The sequence below is a fragment of the Aythya marila genome (genome assembly GCF_965140915.1).
Source record: "Aythya marila genome assembly, chromosome: 3".
NCBI lineage: Eukaryota > Metazoa > Chordata > Aves > Anseriformes > Anatidae > Aythya > Aythya marila.
In genome coordinates this window covers 10,245,230-10,271,834 of record NC_139044.1, presented here as the reverse complement: position 1 = coordinate 10,271,834, position 26,605 = coordinate 10,245,230, and the positions used below count along the sequence as shown (strand labels likewise).

General features: G+C 43.8%; 1 protein-coding gene across 6 annotated transcripts in view; it reads left to right on the top strand.

Moving 5' to 3' along the window:
* Nucleotides 1-26,605, top strand: part of MEIS1 (Meis homeobox 1) — a 195,529-nt gene that overhangs the window by 152,008 nt on the left and 16,916 nt on the right. For all 6 annotated transcript variants that reach the window (XM_082756012.1, XM_082756013.1, XM_082756015.1 and 3 more), the window contains exon 9: nt 21,218-21,294. In XM_082756012.1, the coding sequence (XP_082612138.1) occupies nt 21,218-21,294 (77 nt within the window). The remainder of the gene's footprint in view (nt 1-21,217; nt 21,295-26,605) is intronic.

Here is a 26,605-nt window from a genome sequence, read left to right as displayed (position 1 = left end):
GGAGGGGGAAAGAAGGTGGTGGTGGCTACCCGTGGCAATGCTTCTGTTGCTCCACTTGTGTGAATTTCTAGAATATTAAATAGTCAGCTTGGAGCTGTGCTGCAAACCTTTGGTTTTAGACCAGAAAAGAAAAACACAGGGTCCTTTAGTCAGTTTGTTCAAGGAAACGGGATTCCTCGCTTAGGCTGTTCTCATGTACAGAAGTTTGATGTGGTCATAACATCTGCTTTCTCAGATCTAATTCAGTCTCATTTCTGATGAAGACAGTCGCTGTGTGGTTTTAAACTACAGGGTAGGAAGCATCTCATCCTGAGCCTCTCGCGGATCTCAGGAAGAGCAGTGATCCAGGGAAGTGTTTTGGTTGAAATCAGAAGGAGCCAGCAGCCTGGGCTAGATTTTAGAGAGAGAGAGAGCATGTTCCCAAAGGGCTGTCTTATCTTTTTCCCAGTCTCTACCTTGGAGGCACTGTTGTACTGATGTGGAAGCCACTAGCACATTAAAGAATTTGAATTATTCGGAAACTGCTGAAACACATTAGTATTTACACACCAGAAGGATTTCACATCCGAGTAGAAGCAAGGGAATACTGAAAAGTTGAAACATGATAAACATTAATTCAGATGTTAAATTACACTCGCTCTGGTTGTACTAGAACTCCTTTTGTTTGCAGAAATGCTCTCAGAAATGAGTTTACCAGCAAGAATGTTTGCAGTAATAAGGGTTTTTAAGTCAACACGAGATGCTTTGCTTTCTTCTCCACCTTCTCTTCTCTTTTCAAATTTGCAGCTGTGATATTTTGCATGTGTGACTTCATTTTTGAAATGAGCCTCTTCCAGTCAGTGAACAGAAACGTGTTATGTGACTTACTGTCTTTCTGCAGTCAGAGCGGCTGTATAAAATTCACGTATCGCATTTTGAAGGCGAGGGGGTGGGGGGTGGAATCTGACCACCAATTTGTAAATCTGGAAGTATCCACGGAAATATTTTGGCAAATAATTTGCAGTACTAAGTACACCAAAGGAAACAACAGTATCTTGGCAGGCAGTTTGTGAGCAGGAAATGAGGATAAATTCATGGGCTCGCTTGTTCATTATTAGCTGTTTGTTTAGCTTGTACTCTAACACAGTTGCTACAAAGGAGTCGATGTTGATTCTCAGATATGTTTATGTATATAAGTGCCAGTGTTAATTTTTTATTGGCAATCTCCTAACTCTTTAAGGAGTTTCACAGAGCAGCAGTGTAAGCTAGCGAGCGACTTAATCAGATCAGGTGAAGTGCCAAAATATGGGGCACCGAACCAGCTGGGCACATATCTGATGAGATGTGTCAATCTGCGGTGTAAGATAAGCTGCCTTTCAGATAGGGTCAGGTTTGGAAGGGGTACATAAAGTTGTGTAAGATGCATTCCCTCGCTCTGGCATAGAATATCCTACATCTGTTTGCATGAACTTAACCCGTGTCTGAATGAACCGCAGTGCTGATATTGCAGGGAATACGGTAGTGGGGAAATTGTTTGCCTGTTGTTCTCGGGACAGGCATGAGAAACGAGTTGTTTTCTACCTGTTTTAAAAATTTTGCTTCTTCTTTCCTGCATTTACCTTCAGCTACACAGAATCTGTACTGTTACAGCTTACATGTTTTTCTTCTTGCATACATCCTAGAAGCCCTATTCCAATATCAACCAGTTATGGTTACCGTATGCCCATCAAAATTTCCTGTAGAAAACTTCTCTTGTGGAAGGATTTTTGTGTGTGTGTGATGGCATGCTAAATTTTTCCATGAACAGTGCCTTCCTTTCCCCCAAAATGCTCAGCTGAAAATCCATTATTCACTATATGAACAAATGTGTTGATCAGACTCACATTTGCACTTCTGGCTCCTCACCCCGTAACCTACAGCAATGCTAAATATATGTGTAGAGAGAAGGTAAGTAGGCAGAAAAGAGTTTAAGTTAATATGTAGTTATCTAATTTACCTCGTCTTTTGCATCATTTCCTGATTTAGACCCATAATACTTTGCAGAGTGCTCGTTTCACTTCAGTGGTGGGCCATCATTTTAATAAGGCAAGGTCTAGGAGACTTACCAACGGGTCTTCTGTTTTATGAACCAGAAACTTCTGCCCAGAAAGTGCTGCTCAGACGCTAGGTATAGCAGGAATATTCCTTTCCTGACTACTTGACCCTTTCTAATCCATCCTCTACAGCACAAGACATTACAGAATTAGGTAAAAGAATAAAAAACCAACGAACCAAACAAACAAAACAATAACAACAACACACTATGATGGTCTCCATTAAGGAATTTCTTTAAGCTCACAAGGGAGATGGGGGCACTCTGCTTTAGGTGCCTTGCAGACTCCATTCTCTAAAGGTAACTTGGAAGTGAAGCTCCTCCTTGTAGACCCACCTGTATTCAAATCAACTGGAGCTTTCGAGGTCCCTAGGTGATATTTTTGGGAAGGTTTGTCTCACAGAAAGGCAGAGAGCTGACTGCGTGGCCTTGGCACCCCCTGAGCTGTGGTTCGCACCCGGGGCCGTGGGTGCAGAGGGTTGGGAGCCCTGTGGGACTGCCAGTGGCACCGGGGGCAGATCCGTTTGGTAATAACCAGAATCTTCGGATTCTTCTGAATAAAATGCAATTTTAGTAATGTTTTCATAAACAGTAGTAATGGTGGCATTTTAGTAAACAGTGGCATTAGTTGCATCAAAATTGCACCACATTGGCTTTTAAATTACTCCACCTGTCTGGATGAATAGGATTTTCAGTGTAGAGGCACACAGACAGCTGCTGCTAATGTTTTCTTCTCCCTGTGCAGATAATGCTGGCAAATCTACAGCCATAAAGGCCTGGTTTGTGATGTAAAACGCTACCTGACCTACTGGCTCTGGTGCTACAAAAGGACCAGCTTTAATTACTAATGGCCGTGTTTTAGTTTTGTACTTGTTGATGTAAAAATGTCATCTTAGAGCAGCGTAACCTCTGGTTCACTTCCACTGGCAGCGTTACACTCGCCGCAATTATTTTCAAAATAATTTGTGCTCCTTAGTGGCAAGCTAAAATCCTGCCTCGTTAGCTTGCAGATAATTAGCAGGGGTCTGGCCCTCTGGGTCCCTCTGCCCTCCGGTCCCACTGGCTCCCCAGCACCCCAAGGGACGCACCAGGCTGGAATAGGAATCGTGGCCGTGTGCACTCAGAAATCGCACTCGATGTGTTTGTAGGATTGTCCCTCCCTTGTGTTGGGTGGGTGCAAGACGCCAGTGCTAGGAATCTGTGGGACGAATTCTCTCCTGGGTCGTTCCCCATTAACAGCCCTGAAGCTGAAGGGTTGGCACAGAGGTGAGGTTGGTAGCAGCCGGTCATCTGCTGCGTGTGACGATGCTGGAACTTTAATTGCAGCACCAAGCTGCAGAGAAGGGACTTGTAGGGGCCTGGTGGCCCTGGCTGTTAACCATCAAGGGTGTGATGCTGTCCTGTAAGGCAGCCGTGCTGCCCGATGCCATTTCAATGCCTGGCTGTGGGGTGGGATGCCATGCAGGCACTGCCAGCCTGTTTTTTCTACCACGCACCCAAAACCAAAAGGGCAGATCGTTCGCTCCCAAAAACGCACAAGAGCTCAAAAAGGGTTAAAGGCTCTAATGGTGCCATTAAAAATACAGCTTGCCAATGAGCTATTTTGTGCGAATGGTATAAATATAAGATACACTTGTCTGGCTCATTTGCAAGCATTCTTTTTGACTTCTTTCACACAACTGGTGTTTTTGTGTTTAATTTAACAAGAAATGAGTAGTAAATGAAAGCTGCTGCCTGAAATCCCACTGTGAGCGTGTTTTGCACTTGGCTCCCCAGTGAAAAGGCAATTTGTGAAATTATGTGATAGAGTAATTAGATGAAGCCAGGGCTTCTGATTGTTGCCATGCTTATGTGGTAAAGGTTTGCTGGGGGAAAAAACGGATTATTACCCTGGCAAGTTGGCTCAAAGCTTCTTCATTTATTTGTAAACAGAATATTTAGTGACCGCATAGGAAGTAGCTGTAATCACCAGCTCGTAAAGAAACCACAGCAGAGCTTTTGGATTTTTACAGAGTGCTCATGTAAAATTTAAGCTGGGAGGCAGAATCCCTGTTAATGTAATTAGGATCTAATTTACCACCCTTTGCACACAGATGTAATAATGTCGAGATATTTATTCTATCTTTAAGCACATTACATATACCTCGGCGCAGCAGTTACTGAACAGAAACAGGTGTGAGCACTTTCCGGATTCATTTTTACTCTGTAAACACACGGCGATTTAAGGGGAAATATTTACCAAAAAAAAACGAGGGGAAAGAACGTCTGCAAATGAGGCAGTAATGGACAGTTGCCCTTTATGTACTGATGGATTTCTCAATGGTTAAGTAAATTAAAGCAAATGCTAGAAAAATCAATAGGCTTGCAGAGTCTTGGTTGTGCCTCATAGACTTCAGGACAGAATGACAGATGTGGTGCATATGACCCATTTAAGTATTAATGCTTGGGAAATTGCCTCTGCGTGCAAGGTTATAGGCCTAGAAATATTGTTAGATTAAATTACAGACAATAATATTTTTAAGCATATACGGAATTTATATGTTTCAGTTTAGTTGTTCCTGCGCGTTAAGGTTGGCCCTGCAAGATGAGTTGCGTACTTGTGTCTCTGGAACGGTAAATCAGTTGTTAACACGTTCGAGCACTGAATCCTCTTTTTCCAGGGCTGCTGAGGATCGCCAAGTGTGTTGCACGCTACGGGGCTATGGCCAGGGAGGGAATGTGATCCCTAGCAAATGTAGCATATAAGTGAGTCTAAATTAAAGATTATTACAAGATGGCTTTCCAAATGCTCGGAGGGCTTGTGCAACGCAGAGCATCGCTGTTCAGCCGGGTTGTTCTGTGGGGCTAAGCACAAAGTGAAGCACAGGGCGCATGGTTGAGGCAAGGCAGCCATGAAGTCAGACCTTTCTCGCCGTTCCCTGCAAATGCCATGATTGCAACGGGGCACGTTTGCAGAGGTGGGATGAGTAAAAATTGACCCCGTGCAGAAATCCTCCCCAGATAGCGGCGTTGTGATTAATCCAACTCGAGATGAGCTGGTATTCACCATCTACATTTTTTTTTTGTTGTGTCTTGCCATCCTTCCACTGCAGTGCTGGGGTGGCAGACCAAGGTAACAGTGTCTGTGCCACCTGCGGAAGGAGTATGGGGCAAACACGTCAGTTCCCCCATGGCAGGGTGGGCGCCAGGCAGAGCAGCAGGTTGGCAGCGTTGGCCACCGCACCTCGCTGCCATCCTGACGTCACCCCGGGTGCTCGCTCCCGTGTTAGATACAGCTGCTATGTTTAATGTTTAAGGCAGCTTTAGACTTTGGCAATTACGTGCCTATGCCTTGCTGGAGTCTTTGCAGGGGAAGCGTTGGTGTGTGCCTTTCAAATATTAACTCGCAGTGCTCCTATTTCACTGCCATTTATGTAATAGATGTCTCTTCCTTTCATTCTTCTGCTCCTTGCTCAACTCTGATATTTTACTTTTGGGTACTGCTGCCTCCTTTCCATCTCTCCCCTTTCTTGCTTTCCTCTTTCTTTTCCCTAAAATGTGAGAACTCACCCGGGAGCCAAACAAAAGCTCTCCGCCAGGTGTAGCGGCCACGCGCTGCGACCGGCAGCAAAACGCCGCCACGGCAGCGGGGCAGATTATTGCGACTCGGGGGCCTGTTGAGGGCTTGTTTGTGTGTTCAGGAGGGATGAGGGAGGCTCATCCTGAAGGCTGTCAGGCCAGGGCTGAGCGATGGCAGCCCCTTGCCATTTGCCCACGTCCAGCAGCATCATTGCTATGGAGACAAGGCGCAGGGACGAGGGCTGCCGCCGAGCGTCAGGCAGCATCCTCACCGGCTGCTGCAGCCGCCAGCCACTCGCGGCAGCACGCTCGAGCTGATGGCCCTCAGTGGCAAAGCAGCCAAATCTCTATGATAGAAATGATGTCCGGGTTTTTGGGTGCGCAGGCAAATCGCTCCCAGCACCGGCCCCAGCCTTGGCAACTTCTTGCCTTGGTGATGAAAATTGTCTTTACCTGTTCTGTCGCTTTGATGTACCTCGTTGGCCTCCTTGAGTTATTTTGTGTGATGCAAAAGATGAAATGCATTTGTCAGGAGCCTGGGGCTTACCTGTGTGGTGGCATGGGATGGCCGTGGTCCTGTCCCACCACGGGCATTGCTGGGTCTTTATGTTGTGAGCCCTGGCAGCAGGGATGGGCAGGGAGCTGGCTTTCCTGCCCCATTGCCTGCCACAGCCATGGAGCATCCGCTTTCTAAGTTGCTGTAAAAATATGCTGACATAAAACCGACATTTGAAATACAGGGTGAGCGTTTCAGCACACATCTTTGTTATAAAAGTCATGGGACATTTGAGAACGAGATTAGAAAAAGATACATTGGCTTTATAGCCATCGTTTTGCAGCATTCATCTTTTAGTCCTTGCATTTTAAGGCTGCAAATTCATTTTTGGTTTGGCAGCAAATGGCAACTCGGAAAGAAGTGGTACTGGCTGAAACATGCTGCTACACTTTTGAGTATAAAAGTTTGCTTTTAAAAAACTTCTGGTATTGCATTTATTTCCTTTGAGCAAATTGATTTCCCCCCCTCCCTGTGATGCTGAAGTACATTTGGCAGTAATCAGTTTATCCTTATTAGAAACCATGGTAAAAGGCATAGTTGCTGAGTCAATTCGCTCCCTTTACTTCCCCTATTGAGCCTTAATGTGTCCCAGTCCCCACCCCTTACAGTGAAAACATCATCAATTATAGGGCTGACAGGAGCCTGGGGCTCGGTGTAGGTTGCTCCTTGGGGTTATTCATCTTGCACCAAAACACCTGGCACTCAGCAACATTCATCACTTCCCCCTACCTAAAATGATTGAGTAAACAGTGGGGTGAATCATCAGAGGGAAAAAAAAAAAAAAAAGGGGGCGGTGGGGAAATGAGTTTGCATATGTTGGAGGCAACTTTGGGCTTGAACAGCAGGAGAATAGTACCATCAACTGCATTTGCTCTGGTTTGGTCCCATGGTACGTGTATTTGCTCCATACACCCCCAAATCCCCTCTGGCGGGAAATGTTTCAAAGTGGGATCTTCATCCTTAAATTTGATACGGCAAACTCTTTTTCTCCAAAACCTCTAGAAATAGAAAAGCACAGAATAAAATGTGCTTTGTTACAGTCGTCTCCCCTCCAACCAAAACAAAGCAAACCAAACCCACCCAGCCAAGCGAATCCAAACAATGAAACCTCAAACTTAGCGATTATTTAAATTTTCAAAGTTATCTTGAAAAAATACGGACTTTGCTTCCCTTTACCCCCAAAATATAATGCGGACATGATAAGGCAGGAGAAATTCCCTTGGCCGTCCACCTGGGTTGTTTTTGCGCCCGGTGCTGCGGTTAGATGGTTGTCTAAATAAACAGAGATTATGCACGGGGCTTTATCTCAAAGCTGGCACTGGTTATCACGCTGCTTCCTCCCACTCCCTCCCTCCGATTGTGAGTTGTATAAGAAGACTTAGCAAGCATAACTTACAGCTGATAACCTTTGAATGTTAGTTCAAGGAAGCTGTGCCATAGTAACAAAAATCATGCAAACGCCGTTGCAGCCTACTCAAATGAGCGGCAATTTGCCCGGAGCGCTGATTTAGGAGAAGAAATACTCGCTTGGCTTTTTACTCCCAGAGCTTGATTTGCATTTGGCCTCTGCGGAAATGATCGATAATTTTAATATTTGAACAATAGGAAAAGATGCCGGGAATGATCTCGTGTTTGTTCTTCAAGCCATCTCCCTACTGGGGGTCTGATTTTGAACGTTTGTTGACAGAAGGAAGCTGTAATGCGTCACTTGGACAAATTGCTCCAGCCCTGCAGCCTGGGCGTGAATTGCTCCTGACTGCAGCGCTGGAAGAAGCCACTGTTGACATTTGTGTTTGGTGGTAAATGATAGATACCTGAGTGTGGGGCGTAAAAAGGGGCTGGCAGGTATCAGGCAGCTCATGGCCCTCCATAAAAGCAAACAAGCAGCTTCCCCGTGGTTGTGCGCGCCCGTGAAATTCAAAATAGCCTTTTCCGAGTGTGTCTTGGCGGGCTGATGGGAGCTGGTGATGTGCAACACATGAAGAGGAGGATAAAGGTCTCCGGGGTCTTTGCAGTATGCTTTCCAAAAAGAAAAAAAAAAAAAAAAAAGAGTGAATGGAGGGGGAAGGCAAGGCGTCCACTCAGTACCGCGAGGCAATGTCATCGCGATGTTGGAAAGCCAGCTCAGAGCGACCGGGTGAGCGCGGGCATTTCTGCCCTTGTCGTTCGCATTACTGCAGTGCCATGCGCCCAGTTACACAATGCATAAAAGCGAGGGTTATTTCTAGGACAGATAATTGAACATTAATACTCGTTGACATTGTCGTAGGAATGATATGTCAACCTGACAGGGCCTATGTGCTTACATCTGCTGATCGGCCGCAGACGAAGGGGGGTGTTTGGCAGATCAGACCCGGGGCCTCGCTGCCGCCCAGCCGGGGATGATATAGCCGTTAATCACAAGCTGCCATCTTGGGCTGGCTTCCCTAAAACTCTGGTCGTGTCCCAGCCTTTAGGGGTGCAGATAGTAGGGTGCAAAATTACCTCGACCCCCTTGCATGCCCGTGTACCCCTGTGCACGTAAATAAGTATATGCTCGTGAAAAATCCAGCATGAGCATCCTTAACGCTGCACTTGCACAAGTGCCGCAGTTGCCTGAAACAACTGTTTTCAGTCTAGTGAGATAAAAATTAAAAAAAAAAAAAAAAAAGTGGAATAGTTGAGAAGTTCCTCAGAATGGCTGAGAGCATGATCAAGCTTGATGAGGTGTTTCTAATTAACTCTATCTTAGGAATTAACTGACATAAAAATGGTAGCAGAATTAGCATCTTTTGTTTTAGTGTCTTTTTTTCCCTCTCCTTCTGGATGTCAGCAGACCCTTCAAGACAGCCTGCTCTATATAAAGTAGTCATATTGCATGCACGCTCTTGTCCCAAAGACCAGCCAAAATCACACAAACGCTGCCTTTCAATATCATTTTAAAAGAAGTCTTCAGAGAGCTAATGCCTTTGTCACAGTGTTTCTGCGGCCACACTTTGCTGCAAAAGTAACTGTTCAGAGGAACAAGCAGCAGACAGAAAACAATTACAGGGGGCTCTGACACTGGAGTCAGTCCTACTTCCTTAAAATAGGGCTAAACATCATGTTTGCAATGTCTCATGTGGAGTTGGACTCTGCATAGAATGCTATAAAATAGGGCCCTTGAGAACATCTATTATCACATTTTGGTTAACATCACAGATTTTAAAAATCCCAGTTGCACCGAAGCCATGAAATAAAGCTTTCATCTGTAAAGATCCAGTTTCTCTTTGTTATTAAAATAAATGAAGCCATTAAACAAAATATAAGCATATAATAGTCGAGTTCATCATTTTGTGTCATCAAAATGATGAATTCTACATTTTTTGTAATTGGAGTAGTCATCTTTGAAAGGTCCATGTATAGAGCAAGATCAAATGTGCCTGCTTTCTCTTTCTTACTTTCTGACTTGTTAGTGGTGACATTTTTTTTGGTTTTTGGCTAGTTTCATTTAGGTCTTTATAAAAGAAAAGGAAGAGGAAGCAGAGAGGGGCTTTTGAGCTCGGTGTTGATATATGAATTAATTGATTAAGTATTATCCTCATGAATTATTAACAGCCATCATATCATAAATGTGCTGAAAGTGACATGCAGCCTAAATGCTGTTGCTTCCAAATATGTTGGTTGTCTCTTTTATGGCAGCATCTATGCAGGCATCTGCACGTGGGTGGTGCAGGATGTGTTTGGACCTTGAAGGAGACCAGCTAGGAGAGGATGGAGATGCTCAGGCTGAAGATGGAGCAGAGATGGTCTTCTCATGGCTGACTCTTCTGGCTTTTGAAAAGCTCTTTCCAAAACCCACTGTTCTGGCTTTATCAGTCCATCAGCCTGCAGAAGAAACCACGCTGAGGCATAACCTCAGTGTTGCCCACAGGTTTAAACCCTGACATCTGGGGCCACACAGAGCCCTTTTTCCCCCTCTTCTTCTAAGCAGGGCTGCTTGACTTCCTATAAAAGTCTTCTTGCAGTCAACGAGGAAAGAGCTGCCTTGAATTTGGAAGGGAGAAGGTTATTTTTACTAGGAGAGCCCTCTCAATCCAAGCAGATTTTCAAAAGGGAAGAGTCATATCCTGGAGACCATCCAATCCTTTTTAATGAGGTTTTAATAAAGAAAGGAATCAATGTATGGTGAACTTGTAGGCAAATGCGTGTTAATGTAGGGTTAAATGTAGAGATCTGGGGGAGAATCAGCATCTGTTTTTTTCCTGGCTCTCGGGAGATCCGTATCCTACTTTTTTCGTTCACGTCCTTGCACATGTAAATATCATCCTGGAAACACACGCCTGTTTCATTCTTAAATTCATTAGTGTTATCAGCCAGGTTTCTTTGCTAAGTAGGGTAAATAATTAATTAGAGCGGTTGTTTTCTTTTGGAGACTTCTTAGTTCATCTCTTGGAGTTAAATTTTAGCCCGGGCTGGTCAGAAAGTCTGTGCTTCTGCACAGTTCGGCACCCTGAAGCCAGTCAAAGAGATTTCACACGCTGAATTTGTGTAGATAAACGAATTCTCTAGTCAGAAAGCAGAATTGCTTAGTCAAGTTTGCAGAGTTGAGGCTTGGCTGTATTATTCATATATGCAATCTTATTGAACTTGGGCCATTTTAACAGAGGGGAACTCTAGACCTAAGGAATGAAAGTAATTTATGAGGGACTCTGATGTTAAAGGTAAAAAATAATGGAAAATGAACTTACCAGGCATGTAAAAGCTGGGATGAGTAAAATGAGAGAGCCTGAAACAGCTCGCTCCGTGCTGGAAAGTGAAACCTGGCTCCAGCACAGGTAAATTGTATTTGGTTTTCCTCCTCAGATCTGTATGCGCTCCTATTTGGCAGATGTTGAACTGATAATGCCTGCGTGTTAAAGAATTCAGATTGTTTCTTTTGCCACCTTTGCAGCTGATGAAAATGCAAGTAGACCTTCCTAATGAATATTAATAAGAGCGATGGCTTGGATAGCATACAAGCCTGTGTCTCTTTGGAGCTCAGGTGGGGTAGTCAGAGGATTGTTGTGGCTGGGAATTTACATGCTTTTTAAGAATAAACTTCCTGAATTCTTTTGTATTCTCCTTTAAAAGCTGATGTCTGTTAACAGCAGCATGCTCTCGCGGGCACGTTTTGTTTCTCTTTCCCTTTCTAGACGCTTAGTGAGATTATTACTGTAGATGAAATCTCCGTGTTTTTTAAAACAAGGTAATTTATTAAGTGAGGAGAGAAAGAGGCTCCATCCCTTAAATTTACCTTCAGCTGAGTGTTAATTGTATCAATAGGAATGATTTATTTCAGTTTTTGTTGAATTTTGCTTTTCACGTGCGCTGTTCTCCCAGGCAGCTGTGGCAGTTGTCAGCAGAAAAGGGAGATGTCACTGATGAGTGCTGGGTATCCGAATGTCCAGCGAGGCTTTGAAGTAGGTTCCATGCAGGTAGTTAATGGTGCAGCTCGTTAGGCCATCTCCCAGACCTCACACATTGAGGTAAGAGGGAGATGGTCTCACAGAGAGGCTGGGGAAAGGAACCTAAAGGGAGGCTCAAGCAGGGAGCTTCTCAGTGAGAGCCCCGTGAGCAGTTGCCACCTCTCCGGAGCTCTTGGTGATGCCAGCACGGTGTCAGGGCTTGGCAGCAACATTGGCCTCCTCCTTTTGTCATTCCATAGGGTTTGCCATTGCTTTTCTTCTCTGTCTCTGTCTGAGCAATCCTGGCTGGACCTGAAGTTTGCTCGCTTGTGAAAATCACCACTACCAACCCCTCAGCCGCTGTCACAGGTCCCATTTTATCTGCTGCTCTTCCTCCAGCCCCCCCTCCCAGAGCCTCCTAGCTGTGCAAAACCAAGGTTCCTTCTATTAATAACTTCCCACTCATTGAGAGCTGCAGAGGCACACTTGAAAAAGAGGTCTCGAGTGGTTCAAAACTCAAAAGAATCAGAGGGATGTGTGTTTATTACGAAAAAACAAAAAACTCACCTTGTGCCTATAATGAGGTTGTGTGCCTGACTTTTGTGTGCCTGTGCAGGGCAGAGTTGTTTTGCAAAGTGGTGGTTTGGGTCATTTCCCTGTGCTTGCAAGTGATGCAGTGGTGAGAGGACGCTTTTGGAGTTTTTCATTAAGTTTCAGTAATGGAGATGTCTGCATGTTGTCATTGATGGCAAATACATAGTCAGAGTTACTCTGCATTCACTCGGCAAAGGAACTTTTTCTTTCCGAAACTTCAAAACATGAAAAAAGCCCCCCAGCTCTCAAAAGAGAAACGCTCACATGGATGCAGCTCATTTCCCATTTTGCAAAAGGCCTTTTCTTACCCTTCCCTTGTCATGACAAAAAGGCTCAATTTTTTATTTCTTCTTAAAGCCAATAGAAGGGGAGAAGAGGGAAGAAGGGGAGAGTCATTAAAATGCAGTTCTTTCAATTATGCCCCGTTATTTGTCATCTTTATTGCTTTTCTATAGTTTCCATTGCACCTTTAATAGTACGCCTGGTCAGAAAAGGTGAGCTGGAATGTGAACACACTTGGCTGCCGCCGCCGTGAGTGCCTACGAGCTGTGCTCGAATCCCCGTCCCTGCAGATTTTAATGTCCCCGCAGACTGCTGGCAGCCTGCTTCCAGCTGTGGCAGGCATGATGCAGTGAATTGCTTTTGAATGTTCTTTACTCAAATAGGCAGTAATTACAAGCTTAAAGAGGTTTAGTGGTCCAGTAAACTACATAATCACCCCTGAATTAGCCCGGGCTCATCAGTTGCAGTCCAGCAACCTCAAGACTGCTGTTTGTATGCAGGCTTGATCACGTAGCAACCTGAGCAGCAGGTGTGGAACAGCAAGAATCCCCCATAAACACAACTGTCTACTGGGGACAATGATCTCTAATGAGATGAGGCTACAGCATCACTGTAATTTAAGTGGGAAAATTAACGCCGCAGAATGTGCACTACTTCCAAGAGTCTCTGCTTCTTCTGAGAATGGTGGTGTTTCTCTAGCTCTTTCTTTTTTTCCCTCCTTTTTATTTTCCTCCTGGATCTTTAAATGCATTTTTTTTTTTTTTATGAAGAACACGTTGTGTTTTTGCTTATAAGTTGAGCGGGCTTTATTCTTTTACAAGGATACGTTGTGAATATTTAATGGTGGACGGGGCATCTGTTCAAGGACTTTCCATGCCAACAAAGCGGCGTTGCAAAATAGCAGCAATATCTTTTCATTTCCTTCCTCGGTGTGGTTTTTGTTGCTGTTTGTTTGTTTATTTTTTTTTTAGTAGAAAACATTCAAATGTAAAACCTGCCTCGTGTTGGCATTGGAGATGGGCACCTCAGTGTGGTGCCTTGAACTTCCTTTCCATGACCGCTTGGTCCCTCCATGGGAAAATGTGGCGTGAGGCTTCCCAAATTGTTTGGGGTGCTGTCTCCCTAAGGATTATCCCTAAAGCTCCTGCTCCACCCTAAAGCTGGGGGCTGATGTTCAGGACCTTACTCCTTCTCCCTTGTCACTCCACTGGGGACAGATACGGTGCAGTGGGGGCGTTTTTATCCCCCACGTACATTTTGAAATGCCAAAGGCAGCCTGAGAAAGCCAGCAGAAAGCACAAATAAAAGCTTTAGGCGGAGATCTGTGGGATTACAACCGCTGGCGCTGGCGTTTAGCAGAGATTGTGGAGTTATTTCCGAGCCCACCTGTTTAGAAAGTCATTTAAGGTAGATAAGGACAGTGACTTATTGCTGAGAAAAGGCTCCTGGTTAGGAGATATTTACCTGAGCTAATCTGTGTTAGGCTGCTTCTGAAAACAACAGAAGCACTTTTATGGAGTTCCCAGGTAGTTTGGATTTCCTTTAACATGCCAGGGACAGAAAAAGATTAAAAAAAAAAAAAACAAAAAACAAAACTCCCTGCCACTCACCCAGCAGAGGCAGGGGGGATTTGGGATGCCGTGCAGGGCTGCAGCTCACCTTCCTGCCACCTCAGTGGCCTTCTAACTAAAAACCTTCATTTGTAGGATGTGGATTTCAGCTCTAATGTGGTTGGAAGTCTGATGATGCATTTCCTCGGTTACTTCGGTGTCACTTGGATGTAATATTTCATTGTTTTCAGTCGTGTGCTGTGCTGAAGACAGTTTTGCTGATCTTTTCGGATGCAATACTTACTTTAATTACCCTGTCCTTGGTTATTTTTAGGCTGTGGCACAGCAATAAGATGATAATAAAGAAAAAACAGGGCAGGGAAAGGGAAAGTGCACTGGCCATGTCCCATTATCACAAATTGTCTTGACACTAGAGCAAAAAAAAAAAATCACTTCTTAAGCTTATTAAGAGAAGCTGATGTGTGTGTGCAAGTCCCACGTGTGTTTCTGCATGCACATACGTCCAGGCACTAAAGGAATGTAGGAGATGGGAAAATCTCCACTCAATTACCCTGGTATGGCGGGGGAGTGTCTGCATGGACACAGCTTCAGCTGCAAGCTGGTATGCGCCGGGGCAAGCTCCAAACACTGAGGTCTATCAGAGTGTCTCCAAAAGGAAATAGCAGGAGCACCACGGCTTGGACCAGCTAGAGCTGAACTGGAAAAGGCAGCGGGTAATAATATATGGTATGGAAGGAATAATATTGTAGCAGCCAGGGGATGGATTAGGTCAGTTAAAAGGTTTTTCCATTTTCTGACTTCTGTAATATCCTGTGCGAGGGATGATCTGAACTTTTTTTTTCCTTAATGAGTGCTCACATTATGAATAATTTGATGGGGCCACCAGAGAAGTATTGGCAGCGCATCCAAAACCATACCATGCCTCTCCATCAGCCTTGGAAAGGATATTTATGTTAGCAAATGCCAAAAGTTGTTCACAGACAACTCTTGCAAGAAAATTATTTACAAAAGGGGAAATGGGAAATAAGAGAAGCAAAGAGCTTTATTTTCCCCCCCTCAACACAACTCCTTCATTAAACAGTGTCGCTGTTGCCCATACCTCTTCCCTGTCTTCAGCCCCCACAAATAGAAAGTCTCCCCCACCTCCCAGCCCCCTGCCTGCAAAAGCAAAGCCAGCCCTGTTTAATCAGCTCTCTCTACGAGCGCATGTTGGGATGTTAAAACTTTTTGGGGATTGGCTCTGTGCTTTACAGCATGCATTTTCCTCGGGAGAGTCCGATTCTGCCTCTTTTCCCCCCTTTTATTTCTGGCGTGGTTGCCAAAGCCGCCTGCAAAGCCTTTTTGTAAGGGAAGCATCTCAGAGCCCACCTCGCAGGGATCAGCCTATACAGAAGTTAAGCTGCAACTCCTGGCCTTGCTGTAGCAGTGGAGGGATGCAGCAGTCGGGGGATGTGTCACGCTGCATGTTTTTCTGCATTTTTAACTTTACAAGCCTGAGCACGCCTGTTGGTTTAGCGATCACAGCTAGCAGTTCAGTAACTCTGGCAGCACCAGGATTTATTAACAGTAACGCTATGAAAATCTTACTGCGGGGATATTAAGCTATTATAATAAGTTGAGGAAATATTTTCTTTTGAAAGAGGAAAAGGCTGGCTTTGTCTGTAGTAGGGCTGTGTCATATGGGCTGCGTTTTCTTGCTGCGCTGAAAAAGCAACAGGGAGGTTTAAATGCCGAAGCCAGCTAACACTTCAACAGCATTATCAGGCTGACTCACCGCTCTCAGCCAAGGAAAAGACTGTGCAAACTTTGCAAAGGGTTTTTCTTCCTATCCTCCTAGATGCATTTCCAATAAAACAGCTTCCTGCTCAGTGTTTAGTGTTTCCTCCAGCGTGCGAGCCAGTCCCATGTGATAAACAGGATCAAGTTTTTGGCTTCCGAGTTGATTTTTTTTTTCTCCCTCGAGCAGCTCACCTCCACTTGGCAACTTTTTACGGCCTGAATGTAAAGCAGGTCACAGAGCCTGCCTGCGATCCCTGCAGCCTGCAGAGTAGGTGAGCAGGCTGAAGGCAGTCTCTGTATCGCTCCCTCTGAATGGCAAGTGAAGGAAGCAGGTTGAAGTCTGGTGACTTTGCTGATAGTGATCCAAACATTTTTGGCTACTTGGTGAAGGCAGGAGCCCCCGTTATTCTTTCCGAGTCCAGTATGTGTGAGGACCCAGGGCTCAACTGCTATAAATTCAAGCTATGTTCTTCGACTGCACCATGCACTGCTTTTGTAATGCAAATGGTGGGCACAAAGTGTCCCTTTGATAATGTGCAGTCAGGAGACAAAAAGGCATTCACGGGAACAGGCAAACTAATTCATAAAGCTAAGAGACAATAGGAAAGCATTATGGATATTTAAAAAATATATATATCGTAGATCAATTTGATGGTGACCAATGTAAACAGTTCAAACGCAAGCCAGGAGGAGGCAGGGGAAGGAGAGAGCCCCCAAGTGCTGCGCTGGCACGTTGGCTGACCCTGCACAAGTTTGGCTAAAGCAAGGATTCAGGGTTCAGCATGTCACTGGGGGGCTTTATTCCAGTTACTGAGTAAGGTGCAGGCTGGGTTGCCACTGAGAAATGTTAAATTAACGTGGTTTTATTTTTCTTTTCTTGCTGAGGTTAGAAAATGGTTAATAGGGACTCCTGAGGGTGTAAATTTTGGGGGGTGGTTTCTCCCCCATCGCATACCAGAGCTTCTCTCAAGGTCATCTCGTGTTGGTGCATTAAACTTAGCTCCGGAGGAGGCAGAGGGCTGGAGGAAGGGGATGAAAGCACTTCCGAAATGGCTCTCCCGGCGCGTTCAGCCAAGCGGCAGCACCGCCGTGATAAGGGCGATGCTGGAGCGCTGCCACCACTCCCCGTGTTAGATCAGTTCCTCCCCAGCCCCTTCCCCTGCCCCTCGTAGTGCCACGTTGTGCTGGGAAATCACTCCTGCCTCCGGGCTTTGGTGGGGCTGGCTGGCAGGCTGGGTGCTGAGGCGGTGCCGTGCTCCCCAAAATTACCAGGCTGGGGTGGAAAGGGGCAGTTTTGCCCCCCGGTATCTCAGCAGCAAGCCCCAGGCAGGATTGTTTCCAGCCCTTCTGTGACCATTAGGATGTGCTGCTCCAGTGGGCGAGTCAGAAGGGGAGGGAGTGTTATTGATACTTCTTTACCAGCGCGGATAAGATAAAGTCTATCACTGGCCTGGCATCCAGCACGGGCAGCTCGTGGTGGAAAATTTGATGAAAGGAGTACGTTTGGACAAGGAGGATCATTAAGATAGGGACTTGGACACCTTCCATCTGTATATTCTGTAGACTTTACCCAACTGGCTGTAGTCAAAGGTGGTAAAAAAAAAAAAAAAAGTCTTATTGTTTGTTTTGCTGAAAGTGATCTTGGCTGCATTAAAAAAGGGCTTTCATTAAGACTGCTGCTCTCTAAATACCATTCATAAAACAGTGAGGAGAGAATATGATGGAAAGTTACATTTTTCTCTCTGTCACTTTGATTTCTTTGTTACTGCTAAAATGACTGCTCTGACTCATATTTTGCATAGTTATTTTTACCTTTTCAAATGTTCCTTAACTGTTCATATTACCCTGGGCAAATCCCCCAGGGATAATTTTCATTTGCATGCAGACTTTGATGGTGTTATTAAGCAATCACTTCTGTACTAAGTCATTATTAAAAGTAATACCACAGAGCCTCAAAAACACATTAATGGTGCCAAACAATCCACATTTCAGCGCTAGATTTATGGTAAGGGAAAAGCACTAGGGCTCATACTGTTAGGTGGATGCAGCTCCATAATGCTGCAGCAGCATTACTGAATCCAGAGGAACAGGGATTATCAGAAAATATCGGAGCTGGACTCGGTCATTTGCTGTCAGCCTTATTCTTTCAAATGTCTTTTTTTTTTTTTTTTTTTTTTTTACGTGCCTGCTTCCTTCCTTTTTTTTTTTTTTTTTTTATTTTTCCTCTTGGATTTTCCCTTTTTCTCTGGCCTTGGCAAGAAAGCCTGGCTGCAGTATTCCAGCATCCCCAGGCTGGTTCTGGGAAGGAGGGTCAGCCTTCCTATACGTAATCACCGTTTTATGGCTTTCACTCGCTCTTGAGGTGTTAATGCAGATCAAATGGAAAACACTCCAGCAAGAGCGTTACAGCTACTTGCACTGCCCCATGCACGGTCCCAATCGTTAATTCTTATTGTAAGACCTAAAGGTAATTCTGTTTGCTCTCCTAATGCATTGCAGCTCTCCCGGTGGTCCAGCATATCTTTTCTCAAATTCCCATCTTGATCAATTGTTTGCAAATAATTAAGCTTTTAAGAGATAATGGTAGGAGCTAATGTACACAACAAAGTAAAGGTCTCGAGTCACTGTTTATCGAACAGTGGTACAATTTGCTTTGATATCCCAAAGTGATCTGGAGTGATAGGTGTACTTGCCAACGGGAATCAGGGCATTGTTTTAAGACACACACTTCCATATATCCATATATATATATACACGTGCAAATGTTATATATAAAATATATACACATGCAAATACCCAATTAAAGCCATACATATCTGAATGCCTTTAAACAAGCCATTATAAAGCTTTAGGAGGGTGCCTGTTTTTGCTGCCTGGGTGAAATAAAGATCAGCAAAAGCACTTTTGAGTGAATTTCCTATTTCTTCATAAAATGGCAGTTCTCAGGGTTTCCCCCTTTCTCTCTGTTGCAATGTGATGTCTGCCTTTGCCTGTAGCCCAGGCCTTCCTAGCCCTGTGGGTGGGAATGCAACAAGGCTTTGAATGTTTTTATAGCAACCTAGCCTGTGGCATGCTGATTCTTTGTCAAGTCATTTTTTTTTTTTTTTTTTTTAGCCTACAAAGGAACAACTGGTACGATCTGCAGAAAGCTTATATAATAAGGATGCCCAGTGTTTAAGATATTTTAAACACACCCAGTTGTAGTTGAAAAGCCTGCCTGACACATTGGGAACCCTCAGCTAAGAGGGATTAGCGACATGAAGTCGTGGCTGCCATGTGATTCTGGGAGTTATAGATTTTTATTAAATTAAAAGTTTATGCTGTGCTAGGCTATGAGACCAAAAAAAAAAAAATCAGATGACCTTAAACATCCCACAATTTAAGGAATTTGGGGTTTGGGACTTTTAAAGCAATTATTTTTACAGTGACTGTATTATTCTGATGGCTAATTTTATCCAGTCTTGTCTATTTGGAAAAAAGTCCAGAACAACTGAAAATTGCTTAATGGAGACAGAGTTCTCAATTCCAATAGCTAGAGGCTGTCTAGTAATTATTGCTTGCTGCATGAAATTAGACACAGTTTGTTCAATTACTTAAAATTAGATCACATGTAAGGTGGCAAAGTGAAATAAGAAAAAAAAAAGTATAATTTTGTCCTCGCTTGATAGCAAAGAAATGAAATGGGAAGCAAGCTATAAAGATGAAAATGTTGCAAAATGTCTCTGTAGTTTTTTTTTTCTTTGAAGAGAAGCAAAATGTTATGTTCAGATAGATGGATGTAAGTCAAATATGACTTTGTTGGGGATGAACACGTGTATAAGGCAGACTCTAAAATTCATACTGGACTTCAGCATGTGTAAAATGCAAATCACCCATAAAAAGAAGTGAACGTGCACAAAGTAGAGCGGGTTGTTTACAGATGTGCAGGTTATCTGTGGGCTTACTGTCAAGAACTGTGTTTGTGGAAGAATGGAAAGTTCCCTGCCACGTTTGGCAGGGTAAGCGTGTCTTCTGGAGCTGATGGCCATGGCAGTGGGCTTTGAAATGGGCACATTGGGCAATAGGATGCTACAGCAAAAATCCATATTTGGTGGAGTGAGGCAATTCAGCCCTGCAACGGAGCCATTAGATGTCAGATTAAGCTGTTTACAAGAGCATATAAAAGCTGCTAAATAGTTACGGTCCCAATAAGATCGCTGACTTTTATGAGGTTTTAAATTCTTACACTTTACAAGGTTTCAGTTTACATCTCCTGTAATATTATGCTGAAGAATACGTCCAAATAATATGGGACTATTTGGGAAAAAACGGATGTGTGTATAACAGCAAATGCTTTCTGACAAACAACTGTTAAATGCAATGTTTGGGTAGGTCTAAACAGTTTTATCAAGCGATCTTACTGAAATGTTATGAAGTGCCTCGCAGCGGCCCAGATCTGGAGTCAGTGTGCGCTGACACTTGCACGTCCAAGTTAGGAGCCTTCTGACTTGTGAGCCAGAGCAGGGTTTCTCCTGGGGATTGCTACGTTTGTAATGTTTGGCCATTTCCTTGCGAGACAGTGACGTTTTTACATGGAGGGGAAGGATAGAAATGATATTGCTAATGTCGTTTCTAAATTCGAACTTGGATGTGGTTCTTGCTGGTGATTTATTAAGCAATCTGTATTCATGCAGAAGTGAGTTTTCTGAGAAAGCAATCAAGTTCTCACAAGAAACTTAACTTATGATTTAATTTTAACATTATCTTCAATTAAACCAGTATTTATTTTCTGTCTCTTAGGATTAGTGCAGCACAGCTATGTTAATGTCAGGCAAAAATGTGCTGATCGCTGACCTTGTGTTGGCCTGTGTTCAAAATGCAGGCGTTTGTTTATGTTCAGGATGCTGATCTTATTTGCAAATTATTTTGGGGCACTGGCGAGATTTGTCTTCGCTATCTCAAAAATCATCAGTTCATTTTTAGTTTTCTAGTGAAGTGCTATATCTCATTCTTCATTGTTTTGTGAAATGCAGGAAAAAAAAGAATTGTGATTTGAGTCTAATCACTCATTTGAGACAAGTGTAAAAACTTCCAGCTAATGCAACAAATATCCTTCTCGAGTATGAAGGTACTGCCAGTATCCTAAGTAGTTATTTTTCCACTTCACTAATCTTTATAATTGGCTTGTCTTTTACTGCCATTAATTAAGTGATGTAGTAGCCCATTAATAATTATAAAAGAGTGACACACCTCAGCATTTTCACCTTTCAATAATAGATGTCATGCGTCTGTTTTTTTTTCTTTCTTTTTTTTTTATTGCTTTTTATTTTGTTGTTTTGTTTTATTGTTTTGTTTTAATAAAAAACTAGGCAAAAAAAAATACATTGTTTTAAATGCATATATTTATTTTGGTGTCTTATAGCACCCTTACCCTTCAGAAGAACAGAAAAAGCAGTTGGCACAAGACACAGGGCTCACTATACTTCAAGTGAACAATTGGTAAGTAATTTTCCTTAGTGTTTCTATACGGCTGCTGGCACCCTCCGGCTAACGCTTTGCATTTCTGAGGACACACCTTGCCTTGTCTGCTTCCCCCAGCAGTTTATCGATGCAAAAGTGGTAGAGACGGGCGAATGGTTTCCATGATGGGAGCTACGAGGTTTTCCGCTGCAGAAAACTAGCAGTTTTTACTTGCCCATCGCTTTCTCAGCAATTTCAGTGGGTTTGCATCTGGGTACCAGTCCTCCTTTCTGGCTGAGGATGTGTCCTCTTCAATAGAGGGCCACATCCATTTGGAGAACTTTGTCATTGAGAAGTTGGGTGAAAAAATGGGCACTGGGCCCCGTTTCTGCAGACTGTATTGTTATTTTGTGCTGCTGTCATGCTTTATTTAATGCTGTTGGTGGGGTTTTCTTTTTGACTTGACATCGTTATATCCATTTATTGGTTTGTTTAAAACGTTCAGTTTTTGAAAGCTTGAACAAACGTTGAGGACAATCTGTCTTTTTCCTGCTGAAGGACTGTGTGGAGCAAGTGTATTTATTTATTCTGGCTGAGGCTTGCTGGAGCCCCTGACTTGCTGTAGTAGTGATTGTTTTAAGGAAATTGGGATCTGTGCTGTTTGTGCAGTGGATTTTGAGTTGCTAACTTTTGGAGATGTGGTGAAGGCCCCCGGTGAAAATTACCTGTGATTTAAGTGTGAAGACACAACAGCAAACCCGTTAAAAATGTTTGATTTATTACCTTTTGTTCCTGCATCGAAATGCAGGTTTCTCCCACTGTCCCTGAGCTAGTGTCATATTTGAAGTGTATTGCAATCTAATACCTTGTAAAACTAAGTGTATCTAATTAATTGTCCTAATATTTTTAGATTAGTGTTTATGATGGGAAACCTTATCCTCTTTGAAGTAATACCCAGAAAATGGCCAAGGCGAACGGCGAGCCTGCTGGGGAAAAGGGAGGGAGGAATGCCAGTTTGCAGACAAAAGTATTTTTTTTCCGTTCAATAAGTGTCAGAGATTAATATTACTGAAGGTCTGATTACATGGCCTAATCCATTTTGGTGAATAAATTTGGTCTTGATGTCCATTGCACCTACATTAACAAACCCTCCTGTGTTAGAGAGAGTGGGAGCCTATGGGAGAGATTTCAGATATATTAAACCCCATTACAGAAAATGTAATTTCTGTCAATATAATCCCATGTATTCTTCAATTTAGTACTTTAGAGATAACAAGCTACTTACAATATATTTGCCTTTGGAGGATTAATTTACAAAGTGCACTATCTGGGAGACGCAGGCGGGCTCACATAAGCATAGCTTGTAAGGGTTATCAATTTCTGTGACCCCACAGCAGCCCTGGGAGATCAATTTTTTGAAGCCCTTTAAGACACCGAATAAAGGGAAATACCAAATACTTAGTACATGTGAAGTAGGCTTCCAAGATACTTTAAAATGGAGGAATAAAAGGCACTAAACATAAAATACACGTTACAAGTAAACGCAAACTGCAGTATTTTGGCTCAAGCCAGGAAAAACTAGTGTTTGTTTCAGCTCTATATTCTCCAGGTTTTGTCCAGCTGATACCCTCATTTCTGTGGTTGAAAGAGAGGTGGTGTGGTCGGTGTAGGGGCCGTCCGTGTATGTCAGGCGTCCTGTTTAATGGTAAGCTGGAAGCACAACTCCCCTGGGTGATACAGGGAGGCTGAAGCAGCTCAGGCAAGGACATGGATCGGCTTCCAGCTGGAGCTGCATGTTGGGTGAGCATTGAAGGCTGGAGGCTGTGGGTGAAGGTGGGAGCAGATTCAGACAGTAACAGCACAGGAAAAGGGACAGGCAGGGGGGCTGGCCTGAGCACAGGATTCAGCTTGGGCATATGAGTCAGTTTGGGATGGTCCATCAAAGATTTTCCAAATGATGAGCATGGGATGCTTTGAACTAGTGCTGGTGGGATTTGTCCCATGTGACTTTCCAGGGTGGTTTTTAGTACCCATCCTGCCTTGGATTTGAGTTTTACTTTGGCTTTGTGTCAGATGTGTTTTTATAAGTTCCTTATGTGCAAGGAAAGGAAAAAAAAAAAAAAAGTAGGTCAAAATACATTATAACTGAAGTCTTGTGGATGTAGGGCAGGCTTCCTCTGCTTGAGCTCGTTTGGTAATTCTGCCGTGGCGTTACAATTGTATAAATTATTGAGAGAATTCCCCTTTCCTCCCCAGCCCCACAAGATTTAACACTGTAGAGCCGGTCAGGGCTTTTTCAGTCACACGTGGTGGATGGAGATGCAAGGGTGTAGTAATCCAGCTGTTTGTGGTGGGTGCAGAAGAGCAAGGGGGCTGTGGGGCCGTGGCTGAGTGTGCAGGTTGCACAAACACACAGGAAGCAGCTGGCCATGGGGTGAGCAACAGCTCCTCGGTTCTGGGGGCGCGGGCAACCCTCTCCCAGCCTTTCCCTGAAAAATACATTTCTGTGTAACGCGGCGTGCATGAGAACCAGTTCTTTTTGCCCAAATTGTTTGCTGCGGGGAAGAGCGAACGTATCGTTTCTGGTTTAGCTTCGCCTTTCTTCTGCGGGCTCATAAGTCATTCAGCCACAACTTTCAAAAAATTTCGCCTTCCTCCTTAGATTCTTCCCAACTTGTTAACACACATGTACATTTTTGTATTAATGATGAGTCATTGTAAATCACTGTTGCAGAGATTAAATAAAATGCTGAAGGGCAGGCTGGGTGCAGATCAGTCATAAATTATTGGCAGCAACACAGCATGTGGGAATACATGAAATGTGCATGAAAAACATAAACTCATGTCTGGTAGCATGGTCGTTAGCCCAGACTGGGAATGCTGGATTTTCTGGATAGAATTATAAGTTTGCCACAGAGAAGTCAGTGAAGAGAGCATTTGTTTTCTGCAGATTGAAAGCATTTGAACAATTTTTTTGTCATATTTTGAATGCCTTTACAGTATGTGCTAGTTGCATACTTCAGTTCTCGGCCGTAACGAAAAAATGGTGCTTTTCACATACGGCCTGCCCGGTGTTCGGGCTCCCCGGCTTGATGCACACAACTCCTATTGATGGTGGAGGAGTCACAGGAATGGGGTGATGATGTGAGACGTGCCATAAAACCTACCAGTGGTAGGGCGCATGTCTTCAAAAATACCACAGTTTTAACTCGACCCTTTTTCTTGTGTGTAAGTTGGATTTTTTTTTTTTAATAACCCATGTGGAGGATTTCCCCCCTCCATATTCCTTTTTTTTTTTTAGTAACAATTCTGCCTGCAAATCAGCAGTGTTGCCCCTTAGGACCATCGTTGTGCCACAGTTGGGTATTTGCACCGTGGGAAGCAGGAAGCCTTTACCGTGTTGCAAAAACTCTTGCAGGTAGGGAGGTAGCCAAGTTCGATACCTCGTCAGTCTAAATGAACTGGTCAGGTCCTCACCTTGCTAGTCGTTTAACCCCGCAGCACTTTGGGGTTTGGAGTACCACAACGTGAGCTGGAAGGAGCAACTTGGGTAGTCTTGACAGCGTTGCATATATGGACATGTAAGGGACCTGACGAAGTGCAGGTTAATAAGGTGCTTCTCCCCTGTGATAAAAGCCACCGCTCGGTGACTGAAATATCCAGGAGGTGTGATACAATCACTTATTACCTCAGCTGAGAGCCAGCCAGGCTATATTGAACAATCTATACGGTTTTCTTGTTTACTGCATCCCAGCTGAACCTCGTCCTGTTAAGAACTAATGGCAAATAATTACTCATGGCACTCTAAGGAGAGAGGTCAATTCTCATCAAGGGCTGTATTAGGTGTCAGGTGCTTGGTTCTGCTTTATGAAAGCCTAGGAATACACAGGTAAAGGTCTGTGTATTTGTATAATAATGCCCTTATGTATCTCTCTATGTTTACGTATCTATATGTGACTCTCTCTCTACATAGAATGCATGCAACCGCATTAAAATTATCTTTATAAATATATATAGATGAAGTTTACAAATTCTTAAATCTCCAAAGCGAGGGAGTGCCAGCCTTTTATTAGGTGTTTCCATTCTGCTTTTTCCAAAACGCCCTTGTGTTATCTAGGGCACAGACCAGACAATGATGGAGCAGCTAGTCAATATTTTATCTTACCCTCATTCGTCAGCGCTTCATTTGTTGAGCCGTATTCAAACCGTGCTTGAAGATGGAATTAATAATTCCTGATGGGCTTTCCTGTAGCGCTCACCACTGTAATACCCAGGTTCTCCACTACCTCCACTTACCTGTATATGCACACATGTGCACGATATATTTACAGTTCCCCTGCAAAGAGGGAGCATAGTATTGTGGTTTGCAGGTGAGGAACTGAGCCTGCAGGAGGTTCATCCAGCCCATCCACTGGTTTGGGGTCGGGTTGGGACTGAGCTGACTCAGAATGATGGCACGTTATCCACATTCGGAGGCCCAACAATCTCCGAGTTCATGGAAACTCCAAGTTTTTAGTGTCTTGGCATCTAACATTTCCAAGCTCCAGTGCTGGGCACAGAGGAGAGGCACAAGGAGTTGGTAACTGCTGGTGAAAAGTTAGGTTTTGATGATTTACTCAGCAGCTCCCAAGCAGTTCAAGGCAGCAGCTAAAAATCCCGTCCTCCAGAGCTGCGTTCAGCTGCTCCAGCCAGGAGCTTTTATTTTCTTGCCATTCGCTGCCTTATTCACTCAACTTTGACGACGTTTATTTCCTGTAGAGATCAATTTTTCTACATGATAGTGATTTGTTCTCGTAACATAACCGTCATTGTGGTGGCTGAGGCTTTGGGCTCTATAAAAAATCATACCGTGAGCCGGTGACCGTACTGCTTGCCTATAAAGTGGATTAAGGAATAGGATGCAAGCAGCTCTAGCAATACAGTTTCCTACCTCTTGACTCCTTGATTTTATGACCTTGGCTTCTTTAAATGTCATTTTTGTGTATAATTTCCTAGGCTTGCAAAAAAAATACCAAAAAACTAAACACAACAAACCAACCAAATACACTGGAAAAAATGATCAAATAATGCAAATTTCCCTAATCTCATTCTTGGAGACAGCTCAAGTTATTTTTGTTGAAACTTTATAAGGAAGAAATTCAATAAAAATAAAAATAAAAGATGAAAAATCCAACGCAGGCTGGGAGAGATGCAGAGGAAGGAGGAGCAGCCGCATGGCTCTCCGCCCCACCATCTTTTGGAAAGAAGTCCTATTTATCTCACTGTTCCTGGGGCTTGGCGCATCCAGATCACACCCCAGACACCCCAAATCCACAGGCTGCTGTTGCCCCGTGATTCCCATGTGCACGTG